Source organism: Plecotus auritus (assembly GCF_963455305.1).
Source record: "Plecotus auritus genome assembly, chromosome: 1".
Classification (NCBI taxonomy): domain Eukaryota; kingdom Metazoa; phylum Chordata; class Mammalia; order Chiroptera; family Vespertilionidae; genus Plecotus; species Plecotus auritus.
Window position 1 is genome coordinate 76,589,447 of NC_137770.1, and position 14,403 is coordinate 76,603,849.

General features: G+C 39.8%; 1 protein-coding gene and 1 pseudogene across 4 annotated transcripts in view; both read right to left on the reverse strand.

Moving 5' to 3' along the window:
• The window catches only part of CDIN1 (CDAN1 interacting nuclease 1), a 249,917-nt gene that overhangs the window by 114,884 nt on the left and 120,630 nt on the right, over positions 1-14,403 (reverse strand). For all 3 annotated transcript variants that reach the window (XM_080687850.1, XM_080687848.1, XM_080687849.1), the window contains exons 9-10: positions 1,857-1,922; positions 1,147-1,252 (exon numbers count right to left, since the gene is read on the reverse strand). In XM_080687850.1, the coding sequence (XP_080543976.1) occupies positions 1,147-1,252; positions 1,857-1,922 (172 nt within the window). The remainder of the gene's footprint in view (positions 1-1,146; positions 1,253-1,856; positions 1,923-14,403) is intronic.
• On the reverse strand, positions 5,954-7,221 carry LOC308254240 (large ribosomal subunit protein eL27-like; annotated as a pseudogene). The gene is made up of 2 exons: positions 6,912-7,221; positions 5,954-6,090 (listed from the first exon to the last, which is right to left on the reverse strand). The product of its transcript is annotated as a large ribosomal subunit protein eL27-like (transcript).

Sequence of the window (14,403 nt, forward strand, 5' to 3'; positions counted from 1 at the left end):
TATAATGCCCAATTCTGTAGCCTGCCACTGTTTTTCCCACAGGATAAGACTATTGTCCATAGATGCTACTGTCTCATTCCTTAATGTTCTGGGCCAATGTCATCTTACTCCTGTATTCTTACTCTTCGGCAGTGATTGAGGAACACAGTTCATCTAGGAAGGTTACCCCTGAATCCACCTCCTGTTCAAGAGGGGGCAGGGGAGAGATGTGTGGTGTGAAAAGTGGGGATTTCGATAATAGAAAAAGCCAGTTTCAACACTTGTATTGTAAATGAAAATATAGTTGTGCTGGAAATAACACAGGTTAGCAAGTGGGAGAGACAAATGCAGGCCTCAGATGACTAGCTTAGAACACTTATTTTCTCTCTTTGAATATCAGTTAGCTAAAGTGGGAGTAAAAGTGACTTCCTTGTGAGAATTAACTGAGATACTGTGCAGGCCCAGGCATATAGTGGGAACTTAGTAATATGGCATTAATAAGTTAGCTGGGATATGGTCTCCTTCAACACCGCATTTTTCTTAATCACTGAGATTTCCATGACTTTGGGAATGTTGACAGTGAAGTTGGTAGGTAAACTGTTTTCTATTGCTGGAAGGTAATTTGTTTTGACTTTTTATATAGGGGTGGGCAAAAGTAGGTTAATAATAATAATAAATAATGCAATCCTTAATTCATAAATAAAAATAGTATAAGAATCAATACTGTTTTGTGTACTCACAATGGTAAACCTACTTTTGCCCACCGCTGTGTTGTTTGTATATTCTATGAGAGCTGAGGATAAAATACTTTTTAAGGTCTGATGGTAGGTACGGATTTCACATCGAAAGGATAAAAGTCAATGTCAATATCATAATGTGAACCACATTTTATTATTCATAGTTTGAGTGATACCAGTATTATCACTGTAAAATGGAAAATGGCATATACTAATTTTGACCTTATGTGAAGATTTTTAGTTTTAAAAAATGAAGCAACATTATGAAAGCAGAGAAGTTTAAATGATCTGAAATGAATACATTAATCAAGTCTCTGTATTTACTAGAAACAAAGGCTACCAGCATTTTTACCAGCTAAACAAAATATTTTTTCTAATGAGATTTCAGCTGAATATCGTTTATCTTAAGAGAAAAATAATGGGACCTTACCTATTCCAGTAGCTCCAGAACTGGTCATGCAGGTAGGCGTGGTGGCTACATTCATCACCAAATGAGGCTTTGCTTTCAATCCAGTGAATTATGTGCCCTTCCACAGCTAAGGGACAAAGCATTACTAATATGGCGCAAAGGAAAGGGAAAATTGAAAATTCTGAACTCTGCATAGGCCTCTCTATGCTTCACATTAATGAGCAGAGGCTGAACCCTCCCTGTCATCGATGAACATAATTATAAAACAACACATCGTATGTGTTTGTTACAAGGAACATTTATGCTACAATCATATCCCTTTTATTTTCATCATCATCTTCAAAAGTCCTAGTCCTTCTCCTATTCTGACACTGTGTAAGTTGACAAGTAATATGAAAGCAAACAAAAGTGAGCCTGGCTTTTCAATAGAACCGTATTTTAAATATGTAATATTTTGGGAAATGACTTGAAAACAGCAACTAAAATATCTTCAGACATTTATTTCTCAAATATATGTAAAAATTTTAAGGGGTAGATTTCTTCTGAACCTATTATTTTCTGCTATTTTAAAATAATCCTTTCCAACAAATTCACCCGTTAAGATACAATATTATAAAGCTAATCTACTCTGGTAACATTTGGTAGTAGTATAAGAATTTTTTTTTAAATCTATGAAAAAAACACATTCCTTTTCTCTGTAAACAAATGCATAACAGAGTTTAAGAACTTACCTACTGGTACTTGTAAAATAAAGTCTGGTGTTTTGTCATAACCCTTTGCACGGAGCTGATCTTCATCTACAGGAAGAATAAATACTATTACTTATTACAGTATTCCATTAATGAGACAGCAACATAATTGCTTTTCTTTCTTAAAAATATATAGAAATTACTAACACAGTTATACATCTCTTTCTTATGCATGCAACACTGTCAGAATACATGAAGAATAGATATAAGAATGCCTCTTTGTCCCTTCTTCATTTTATGTCTTTAGTATAATCTTTATAATTCAAGTTGTCATATGCTACTTTTTTTATAATTGAAAATATTCAAAATAATGAAATATACTTACTGATTAAAAAAAAGGTTTCATCACCATGAGTATCACTAATGTTATTAGCCAATATTGACAATTTACAGTAAGGTACAATGGCCTTTACAATTATAAAATACTTTTATTAAAGCAATTAAGGAAGTCTAGTTTATATTAGTGAAGCTATTCCTACACATAAGAACATAAGAGAGGGACAAGGACAATGAGATCACCACAGAGAATTAATCATCCTGCTTAAATCCTTTGGTATGCTATTGTTTCTGGCATTTACCAGAATTTTATAACCAACAATATGTAATTCTGAATGAAAAGCAAACAGGCTTTGAGATTTTTTCCTAGGTCTGTTTGATTTCTTGATCCTGTATAAATGCCAATGATCCATTCAGAAGGAAAAAAGATGAGAAAATAGAGAGCTTTACAAAGTTTGAAAAAACTAGCTAGGTTCTTGGTTAAAATTTTTTGTTTCCCTCTGATATTTTCTAAATGCCGTCCTTGACTTCTAATGACATTACAATGTGATTTCTGAAATGAGGAGTTCTCCATTAGATTTTGGAGTGACCTGGTCATTCAATTCCAGACATGGCTTTCTGTCTTCACCCAACCTCAACTAATGGCCCGGCCAAGTAACAAGGAAGGCTGTGTGGTCTCTTAACACCTACTGGGCTGTTGACATTGTCAGGCATCCCATTCGCCTTCCTGCATCACCTTTGATTAAAATTAATGGCCCATTCCCAGGGTTGGGTAGCTTATTTCCAATCCATTTGTCAGCCCAAGACAGTGGCTTCATGGCCAATGTTCAGAAACTCTGTTTGAGAACAGTCTTGTGTACATCTTGAAAGGTCAGCGTTTTAGATGTAAAGAACCTTTGAATGACAAGACATATTTAAACTAGATATATAAGTTTTATTAAAAGTTGGTATCCTTCAACTACCTAGATTTTGAAGGATTGATGCCAGAATTCAGAACAACCTCCCATCCTTGAACTATAAAAAATTTTAAGTTAACTATTTATTGAGATAAGAAAATACACTATTAAAATAATCTTACTTCAAAACCAAGAGAATTTGGAAAACAGGATGGCAGACAAACGAGACTGGAAACACTTCTATCCTCTAAATGCACTCTGACCACAAGAATGTTTAATGGGAAAGGCATTTATTATAATCAACACAAGTGCCTTGAGCTGATGTTTCAGGTAGCCGATGAACAGTTTTAAAAGCTGGTTGACATTAAAAAAGAGAGATTAATATTTTATTAAAACTGTCCTAGCTTGATCAAAACTCTGCAGACATTCAAATCTATTTCAGAAAGAAAAATGATTATGTTTCTGACAGCAGCTCAAAACAAAATTTCAAAGGTCACCAAGCAATCCACATGCACACACTAATAGCCCTTTAAGAGGTAGATGCCGCACTCTGGTTCACAGGACCACAGTTACTAGCACAATACCTGCAGTGACAATGTAGACTGCATGACGTACTTAATGTGAAAGAAAAAAAAAAAAAAATCAAACCTGAACATAAAACATCAGTGAGGCTAGGGAATCTTTCCATCTTTCTGTGGAGAATTGGAAAATCCCTACCCTGACCCCACTTTCCCAGTGCTCAGAAAGGATAGCTTCTAAAGCAGTGGTTTTCAACCTTTCTAATGCCGCGACCCTTTAATACAGTTCCTCATGTTGTGGTGACCCCCAACCATAAAATTATTTTCGTTGCTACTTCATGACTGTAATTTTGCTTCTGGTATGAATCGTAATGTAAATATCTGTGTTTTCCGATGGTCTTAGGCACTACAGCAGCGGTTCTCGACCTGTGGGTCACGACCCACAGGTTGAGAACCACTGGCAGGGTCGCCTAAGACCATACACACACACACACACACACACACACACACACACACACTGAGTGGCCAGATTATTATGTGTTCAGAGATTATAATAATCTGGCCACTCAGTGTATATAGATATATAGATATACAGTATATATCTATCTATACCTATATCTATCTAGCCTATATAATAAAAGAGTAATATGCAAATTAACCATCACTCCGCTACACCCACCAGCCACGCCCACCAGCCAATCAGGAGCAAATATGCAAATAAACCCAACCAAGATGGCTACGGCCACAGAGAGCAGAAGGGAGGCTTGGGTTTCCCGGGTGACGGAGGAAGCCAAGCTTTCCACCTGCCCTTGCTGGCCTAAGCCTCCACTCAAGGCTACAAAGTTTCAATGATAAAAGATACATAAATCCAAACGGAAATGGCGGCAGCCACTGAGCTGGAAAGAGCAGGAGGCTAGGGTTGCCCCCGGTGATGGAGGAAGCCAAGCTTTCTGTACACCCTGGCTGGCTCAGGCTGCGCTTAAGGCTACAAAGTTTCAATTATAGAAGATACATAAATCCAAAAAAAATGGCTGCAGCCACGGAGCAAGTAGAAGGCTTGGCTCCGCTCCAGGCTACAAAGTTTCAATTGTAGAAGATAAATAAACCCCAGATACCAGGGCCTCCACTTGGGTTGCCAGGGGGCGTGGCCAGCCTGCAAACCACCACAGGCCCCTCGCCCAGGCCGCCCCATGCCCCAAGGGAACCCCCACCCTGATCCAGGACACCCTTCAGGGCAAACCAGCTGGCCCCCACCCGTGCACCAGGCCTCTATCCTATCTAATAAGAGTAATATGCAGATTGACCATCACTCCAACACACAAGATGGCTGCCCCCATGTGGTCAAAGATCCTGCCCCCATGTGGACACAAGATGGCCACCACAAGATGGCCAGCAGGGGAGGGCAGTTGGGAGGGACCAGGCCTGCAAGGGAGAGTAGTTGTGGGCGATCAGGCCAGCAGGGGAGGGCAGTTGGGAGGGACCAGGCCTGCAAGGGAGGGCAGTTGTGGGCGATCAGGCCAGTAGGGGAGGGCAGTTGGGAGGGACCCAGGCCTGCAGGGGAGAGCAGTTGGGGGGGACCAGGCCTGAAGGGGAGGGCAGTTAGGGGTGACCAGGCCGGCAGGGGAGGGCAGTTAGGGGCAAACAGGCTGGCAGGGGAGCAGTTAGGCATCAATCAGGCTGGCAGGGGAGTGGTTAGGGGGTGATCAGGCTGGCAGGCAGAAGCGGTTAGGGGCAATCAGGAAGGCAGGCAGGTGAGCTGTTGGGAGCCAGCAGTCCTGGATTGTGAGAGGGATCCCAGATTGGAGAGGGTGTAGGCTGGGCTGAGGGACACCCCCCTCCCCTGTGCACGAATTTCGTGCACCGGGCCTCTAGCATATATATATATATATATATATATATATATATATATATATATATATATATGGAGAGGTTATTTTACACTCTGAAATACTATGTGATGTGTTGGCTATCTTCTCTTTTATTTACTGAACTCCCAAGGCCTGGTTCAACCTCCACACTGTTTCTTTTATCCTAGATTTCCTAAGGAAAGAGGAGGGAACAACTTGGCAAAGTTCACAGGAAATGACAGTATAAGATTAGGAAGGAGCATTTATGAATAAGGGGCCTTACTCACCTGGCCTAGGCCCCTGAGAAATTTCTATCACTGATCTAATAGGGGATTTTTAAGGTCAGCCCCATCCATTTGGCCTGATCCCCAGACCTTGAAAGGTTCCTTATTATTAGGATCCTTATCTGAACCATTGGGTATAAATTTAAAAGTTGGTTGACCATTTGGAGGTTCAGGGTTCCAACTCTAAGATCTAGAGGCTATGACTCAGTCATCAGCTCACTCTTCCCTTCGTCCTCATTCTCTGTTCACTCCCTTGTTTCATAGCCGAGCTGTCTCCCACGTACGAGGTCTGAAGCCTCTGCTCTGAGGACAGAACCATTTGTTCTTGCCAGTCTTGTATCTCTTTTCAAACTTGACCTTGGCCTCCCATCGGTCCTTGTGCTTTAGAGCAGGGTCTCTGAGACAACTGCGGCACCCACGGAACAGCTGCAAGCCCCAGAACAACGCTCCCCAATTGGCGCAAACACACGGGTTCAGAGGAGCTCTACACACCACCACGGAAAGGAGAGAGAAAACTACATAACCAGACACCCAGAGAAGAGAGACCATGGGGAGACAAAGACACAGCCTGCATATGAAAGAAAAGCAGGCATCACCAGAAAAGGAAGTAAACGAAATGGAGGCAAGCAACCTTCCAGAAAAAGAATTCAGAGAAATGGTCATAAGGTGGCTGAAAAGAATGGAAGACAAATTCAACAATATGAGCAAGAACCAAGAGGAAATGAAGAAGAACCAAGAAGAAATGAAAAATGACATCGCTGCTGTAAAGAACTCAATAGAAAGCATCAAGAGTAGACTAGAAGAAGCAGAGGACCGCATCAGTGAGCTAGAAGACAAGATGGGAAAAAATACCCAAGTAGAGCAACTTCTAGAAAAAAAAATTAAAAGGCAGGAGGAGAGCCTAAGGGAACTTTGGGACAACACGAAACAAAACAACATCCGCATAATAGGGGTTCCAGAAGGAAAGGAAGCTGAGCAAGGAATAGAAAACCTCTTTGAAGAAATAATGACAGAAAATTTCCCTGATATAGAGAAGAAAAAACCCACACAAATCCAAGAAGCTCACAGAGTCCCAAGCAAAATGAACCCCAAAAGACCGATGCCAAGGCACATTATAATTAAACTGGCAAACACCAATGACAAAGTAAGAATCTTAAAAGCGGCAAGAGAGAGACAGAAAGTTACATACAAAGGAACCCCCATCAGACTAGAGCACGGTCTCTGAAAATGTCCTTGTTGACGACAGTTTTGTCCAAGGGGATATCCACAGAGTACCTTGTGGGCATGGGGTGATTGTATTTATAAACTTTCACAAAAGACTTGAACTTTGACCTCTTGGCAATTTTCTTCTTGCCCATGGCAACGGTCACTTGTTAGGAGTAGTGGTCAATTCCAGCCACTAAAGCATGGCTGTGGGGGTGGTCCGAAGTGCCATCATCAATATTCTTCACGATGATGGCTTTGCGTCCTGAGTAGTGTCCAGCCAAGACCAGCACCACCTTCCCAGGTTTCATAAACTTGCCCATTTTGAAGGCAGCCACTGGGGCCTCGAGCAGAAAGAATGGTTGCTTCTCGTATGTGCCCTGACTGGGGATTGAACCCACAATCTTGGTGTATTGGGACAACACTCTGACCAACTGAGCTATCAGGCCCGGGCAAATACAAGTGCATTTTAAAGACTATTCATGTCTTCCTAGATGATCTTAAAGCACAGGACAGGTGATGACCACCTTCAGGATATCATTATTTAGATAACACCTGCCTGAAGAGATAAACTGCATAATCTCTTGATTTCTAGATGCTCCTCTCTCCAACTGAGCTAAAAAAATGAAAACAATTGCATCCACAGATAAAGTGATATTTCCTCATTTATTTTTTGGATGTCAGTCGTGCCTTTAGAGGACATTTTAAAGAAAAAATTACACGGCCCTAGCTGGTATGGCTCAGTGGATAGGGCATCAGCCTGTGGACTGAAGGGTCCCGTGTTTGATTCAGTTCAAGGGCACATGTCTGGGTTGTGGGCCCGATCCCCAGTAGGGGGCGTGCAGGAGGCAGCCAATCAATGATTCTCATCATTGATGTTTCTATCTCTCTCCCTGTCCTACCTCTCTGAAATCAATAAAAATATACTAAAAAAAAAGAAAAACGAAAGAAAAAATAAGAAAAAATTACACGTAATTAAAGAACACTTTGAAAGTTTAATTTCTCTGGCATTTTAATTACCGGCCTCTCTAAATACCCAAAATATCCAAAACAATTAAATAGTAATTACACAATTTCTTTTTTTTTTTTTTTTTTTTTTTAATAAAAGGCTGATTTTGAGTCAGAGAATGAAACACATCTGAAACTAGTTAACATATACTTAAGAATAATAGAAGGGCATGGGGATCACAAAGAAAAAGTCTGAGGTTTTCTTCTGTTTTTATTAAAAGGCTTTAAATTTTAAAAAATAGTTAATCCCAGAGAAATTGGGTAAAATTTCAGTCCACAACATCTGAAAACAAAAAGGGTACATTGTAGTATGGAATTTTATCTATGAATTTGTCAAAAGCTTTCTAAATGCTAGATTAAAAAAACCATTTTAACACCTATATTTTTACTAAATTAGGGAAAGGCAAAAATGATATATATCAACACAAATGATAACTATATTTTTTTCCCCTCAGGATTGCTTTGGCTATTCATGGTCTTTTGTGTTTCATATAAGTCTGATGATTTCTCATTCTATTTCTTTAAAAAATGACATTGGGATTTTGATGGGAATTGAATTAAATCTGTATATTGCTTTGAGTAATATGTCCATTTTAACTATGTTGATTTTTCCAATCCGTGAACACAGAATATTTTTCCATTTTGTTGTTTCTTTTTCAATCTCTTTTGATAGTGCTTTGTAGTTTTCACTATATAGGTCTTTCATGTTCTTTGTTAAGTTTATTCCTAGGTATGTCATTGTTTTGGTTGCAAGTTGGTGGGAACTGTAGACTGGTATAACTACTATGGAAAGCAGTCTGGCGATTCCTCAAAATATTGAGAATAGAGCTACCATATGAACCAGCAATCCCTCTCCTGGGTATACCCCTGAAAAACTAAAAAACAATATGTATTCACAAAGATATTTGCACCTCTATGTTCATTGCAGCATTATTCACAGTGGCCAAGACATGGAAATAACCAAAGTGTCCTGAGATAGAAGACTGGATAAAGATGTGGTACATATACACAATGGCATACTACTCAGCCATAAGAAAGGATAAATTACTGCCATTTGGAACAACATGAATGGACTTTGAGAATATTATGCTAAGTGAAATAAGTTAGCCAGAAAAAGCTAAGAACCATATGATTTCACTCATATGTGGGATATAAAACTGAAACTCATGAACACAAACAGCAGTGTGGTGGTTGCCAGAGTGAAGAGGGGTGGGGGGAGAAGAGGGTCTTAATATATGGTGACAGGAGAAGATTTGACTCTGGGGGCTAGTCACATGGTGCGATATACAGATCTTGTAACATAGAAACCCACACCTGAAACTTATATGATCATACTGACCAATGTCACCAGAATAAATTTAATTAAAAAAGAAAAAACTATAGTATATCTTTTCTATGTAGTATTTTTTTTCTGTATTATTTTTTCCCAGAACACTGTCTCATTCAATACTTGGTGCTATAACCTTTGTATCCCATATTTTTATATTCATAGTCTTTTCTACCTAATGTAAAACATTTGCAAAGTTTCAGCAATAAATGTTACTATGATATGCAGCCCATGTGCAAAGGTACACAGAACATATATGCTTTTAATGGGGAGACCAATAGCACGGACAAATGAAATCTTTAGAGGATCCAAAATTTCATTACGGCCATTAGTTTCAACCTCTTCCCCCAAAGCCTCTTATCAAAGCCACTAATAAGCAATACAACTGACTGCTCTGACCTTGTCCTTTGCTTATGTCTTTAGGGGACAATACTAGTGAAAACTGAAGTGCCCTAAAGATAGCAAACAAATGGGAGGTCACGAAGCTGGGACAGTGCAAAGGAAGGCCTGATAGGCTGATACCTGCCGACTGGTGGCTATAAAGACAGAGTAGAACCTGTCTATATTTTATACCACGGCACTCTCAGTTCTTTTGGTTTAATGCCGTAAAAGAAGGGATACATCAGCACAGTAGAGTAAAAGAATACAGGGCAAGTTGTTGGGAGGGCACTAGCTGTGAAGCAAAGCTTGGGGCCAGTTTCCTCTAAACAAAGCAGGGGGACTGGATGGTCACTAGAGCCCTTTGCAACTCCAAAATTCTGAGGAATGGCTGGGTGTTAGCCTGTGTCTGCCCTGTTGTTTTAGCTGTAGTCACTGATGTCAGGGCCAGCTCCCTCTGTCCCAGAACCAATCGCAATGAGGAAGGCATATTTGCAGTTCTAAAAAATACAAAGGCTCTCCTACACACACACACACACACACACACACACACACACACAGAGAGAGAGAGAGAGAGAGAGAGAGAGAGAGAGAGAGAGAGAGAGAGAGAGACCCAAGAATCCTATCCAATAATAACAATAACAGATTTGAACCCCAGTGCCTCTTGGTTATAGGGAGAGAAGCTGGAACCTGTAGCTAATTTTTTGTGGGGTGAGTGAGATATTTGATTTTTTGGTTCTGTACCCCATCTTTTCCGGCATTGCCACCCTACTCTCACATTGCGATTTTGGTGGTCAATACGTGACTCTCAGCACTGGCCACAGGGGTGGACAAGACCCAGACTAGCTGATCAGAACCTTTTCTGAGATTTGTAATGGGACCAAAGAAAATCACCAACTTTTCTCCAGGATTACAAATTCTAAGCAGTAAAGAGACTAGCAACTGCCAAGGATCAGCTTTATTGCCTGCAAATGGAAGCCCACACTGAGGAAAGCAGAACATGAGAGGGAGAAAAGAGGAGATATTGATGACATTGCTTTTTCTTCTGTGCTCTGGACACACAGGAAGCAAAATTCTTTCTTTTGGATTTTCCAGGGGTACTGCTGTGTGTTCTCCTTTTGTGTGTGTCTAGTCCAGTTTGATCAGATTTCTGTCACTTACAACCAAAATAGATCCACTTTATCATCAGTGGCCAGGAAAGCAGATGATGAGCAGACATGAGTTTTCTAACCACAGCAGCAGAGGGGAGGGCTGTGGGCCCAGAGCAGGAAGGCTCCCATGAGTGGACGGGGCAACCTGTCCTCAAAGTTCCAGAGACCAGGCTGCCTTCTAGCATGTCTACCACTCTCTTCTCTTGGCCCAAGGAGAAGCAGACACGTATATTTAATCGGGGGAGTAAGCAAAGACGGTCCCTCATATAGCAATTTCTTCAGGAAGGAAAGAATACACTTAAATTCCCCACATCTTGATCCCAGTGTCACATTCCTGTTATTCTGAAAATGGCATCTGATTTTTAACCCTCTGATAGGTAGGAATTTAAATAGTTGATTCCTTATGAAATACCCAACCATCTCAGTTCTCTTTAGCCTATATAATAATATTTACTGCTAACATCTGCATGGAAACTGTTCCTGCTGCCTAGTCTTCATCTGAAGTAAAAATCCTCTACTTGCCACATCATAATCACTTCCCCAGCAGAGGACTGATGCTTCTGGAGGGGGATAAAGTTGTAGGAGATGAACTCTTAGTAACCAAGATTCTGATTTCTCCTGGTAAGGGACATCATTCACTAGCCTATTTGGCTTGAGAGAGTATACCCTCTTAGTGTCCCACAGAGTAATACACAAATGCTAGAAAAGCATCCGTGTAAAATCTGCTGGTTTGTCATAGGCAAGGCCAAACATGGGTGGGTGAGGCAGGGATAAAGCAAATACCTCTCAAGTGTCAATAGGGCAACATTCACTGCAAATAAAAAAATGTCTCTGGAACCATCCTATTGAGCCAGACTTAATAATAGTGTGGCTGTGCGGCCACTAATGGAAGTTCTTCTGACCTAGAGATAGGCCAACCCAGGGATGATGAACAGTTTACCTGTAGTCTTTGGTATAAGCTGTTTCATATTTTCACTAATGGTGCAAACGGACTTGGTGTTTCTCACTATCACTATTTGCCTTTCCTCCTTTGTCTTTTGTTCAAAGCTCTTCCCCCAAACACCTCTCAAAAAAGGGGTGGGGAGTGAGAGGGAGAGAATATAACAAAATGTGGTCTCCTTAATCACTAGAGAGATACAAACTGAAACATCTCTGTGGAGAGCAGCTACAGCATTTGGACAGGTTCAAGCCTCAGACTGATGAGAGGGATACAAGTCCCAGCTTGGAGGGCAAAGCCCTCCCGGCACAATTATAGTCAAAGGCTATGGTTGTATGTAAGCTTGACCTTATAGTCTGACCTTGTAGTACTAGGTATCTGAGGGATGTAGGCTGCAGGAAGTGCAGCAAGTGCTGCCAAAACAAAGCTTGGTAGAGTTCAGAGAATTGCAACAACAGGAAAGAAGTAGATTTGAAACTGCCAAGAACATTGTAAACATCTTGACCACTTCCTTGTTTTGCTTTGTGTGATTTGACTACAAAATAAGGATTTGGCTTACAGGCAGGGTCACTGTGTCTTCATCCAGGCACAGTGATCCACCTGGCCCCAACTATTTCTCTTATCTGTTTTCTGTAATCCTTCACTGCCCCTCCTCAGGTTCACCATTGGCTGTGCTGGATGCGGTTCAATCTCCATCAGTAGATGAAGCACATTTTCTACTTCACTGATACTAGAAATTGAACAAACCTTTAGCAGAGGGGATGAGTATGATCACATTGCTCACCGGTCAAATCACAGTTTAAGAGGGTTTGTGCATCCAAGCCTAGAAGTGGGCAGCAGGTTCTTCATATCTGCTGAGATTTTAAACGCAGATCAATAAATCTTAATTCTAAATTAACTATCCTTGGAAAGAACTGACATGTACTTAACTGAAATTTTTCTGGAAGGCTCCATGTTTGATTCAACTTTTATTTTTTTATCCTTTATGGTGCCTGCCCATGGCAAGAACTTAAAAGAGTGGCTAGCTTTGTGGGAAGATAGTTAAGCTAAGGAGCTCAACTAGCCATTCTAGAAGCACATGGTGGCAGGAAGGTGCTGTGTGAGAGAGAGGGGGCAGATGAAAAAGTAAAATTCTATCACCACTTCAGGAAAAGGAGCTTATGAGCTGGTAGCACTTTCTACATATATAAAGGGTAGCTATTGATTTTGTATAATCCATAACTTTCTTTCAAAAGTTTAATAAAAGCAGCACAACAGTAGCCTGGAATGTATTTATTTTCATTATTAAGACTATCAAGCGAGCACCTGCTAAGATGCACCAGAAGTGGGGTGCATTCTTACTGGGACGAACATGGCCATAGTGAGCATGGCCGTGAGCACCCAGAGGGCACAAAGGGCTTACATCATCTTCATACTAACTAGTGTAATTCCTGGCACATAGACAACACACTGAACAAAAGTTAGTTGAAAAGAATGGATAAAATTACTATAAGAATTATAATTAACTGTTAGGAGTTATCTGTATTCATTTGTTTGTAGTTTATCTCCCTACTAGACCATAACTCCACAAATGTGAGGACTTCATGGGGCTTCTGTCTAGTATCTAAAATAGTACTTAACTTCAAATCTTATTTTTTGGAATTAATGGATGAATATATGAGTATATATTTTTAGTTGGAGAAACTAAAGTCCTTTATACAACTGTGACTTCTCTTAATACAATATACCTATTTGTAGTTGTACAAAATTAATAAATTTACAAGATAGGATAAATCCCAATGAGTATACCCAAATCATCAAAGAAAAGGACTCTCTTTCTTTCCAGTATTGCCTGGTTAAATCTTGTACTATAGCAACTGCTTAGTACATGGTTATGTATCAAGTAAATTTAAGAAATGATTAGGATTAAGATAAAGGTAATTTATTTTTATTTTTCTCTTCTATTGATAAAAGAGGTCAGATAAAATATTTATTTTATAAAATGACATACAGAGCACAATAGGTGGTACATTTAAATGGGGTAAAAAATTTCAAGGAGGTCATAATTCTTAAGAAGGGTTATGTATAACAGTAAGAATCCTTGCCTTTCTAAAGTAGTCCAGATTAGAAACCCTGAGAGTGGGAGGGGGAAGGAAGGAAGGATACCAGGGAGGGAGAGATTGTAATTTTGCTTATAAAAGAATCAAAGTAAAACAAACATGTTTGTAATGTCTCTGCAACAAAATTCAAGGTGTACATACAAATGTAAACAAAGAAAACATACAATTAGATTAGTGGTCTATTTATATACCAATATTTTCCCATAGTTGGATTTAAAATGATGATCTATCTAAATTTACCTGGCATAGTACTTTAGATCTAATTAATCATAGTGAAGGGGTAAAAGAAAAACCCCTTAACCATATTTCATACAAGGCTCTGAATTTTGATGTTCTAATCATACGTAAACATATTAATTCAGTAATACATTAAAACCCTTAAAAGGCATAGAATAAATTAACAACTTCTTTGTATGCTGATTAGGAAATGCTTCAAAGCAGGACTGAGGTTTCATGGAGTCAGCTAAACATCCTATAACTCATTTATTTTTAAAGATCAGTTAAGTATCATCTGTGGGTATGCTTCAATAAAATAATTACCTCCAGATGCTATAGGACAGAGGAATAGATGGGACCCATCAATTTTAAATCCCCTTTCTGAACTT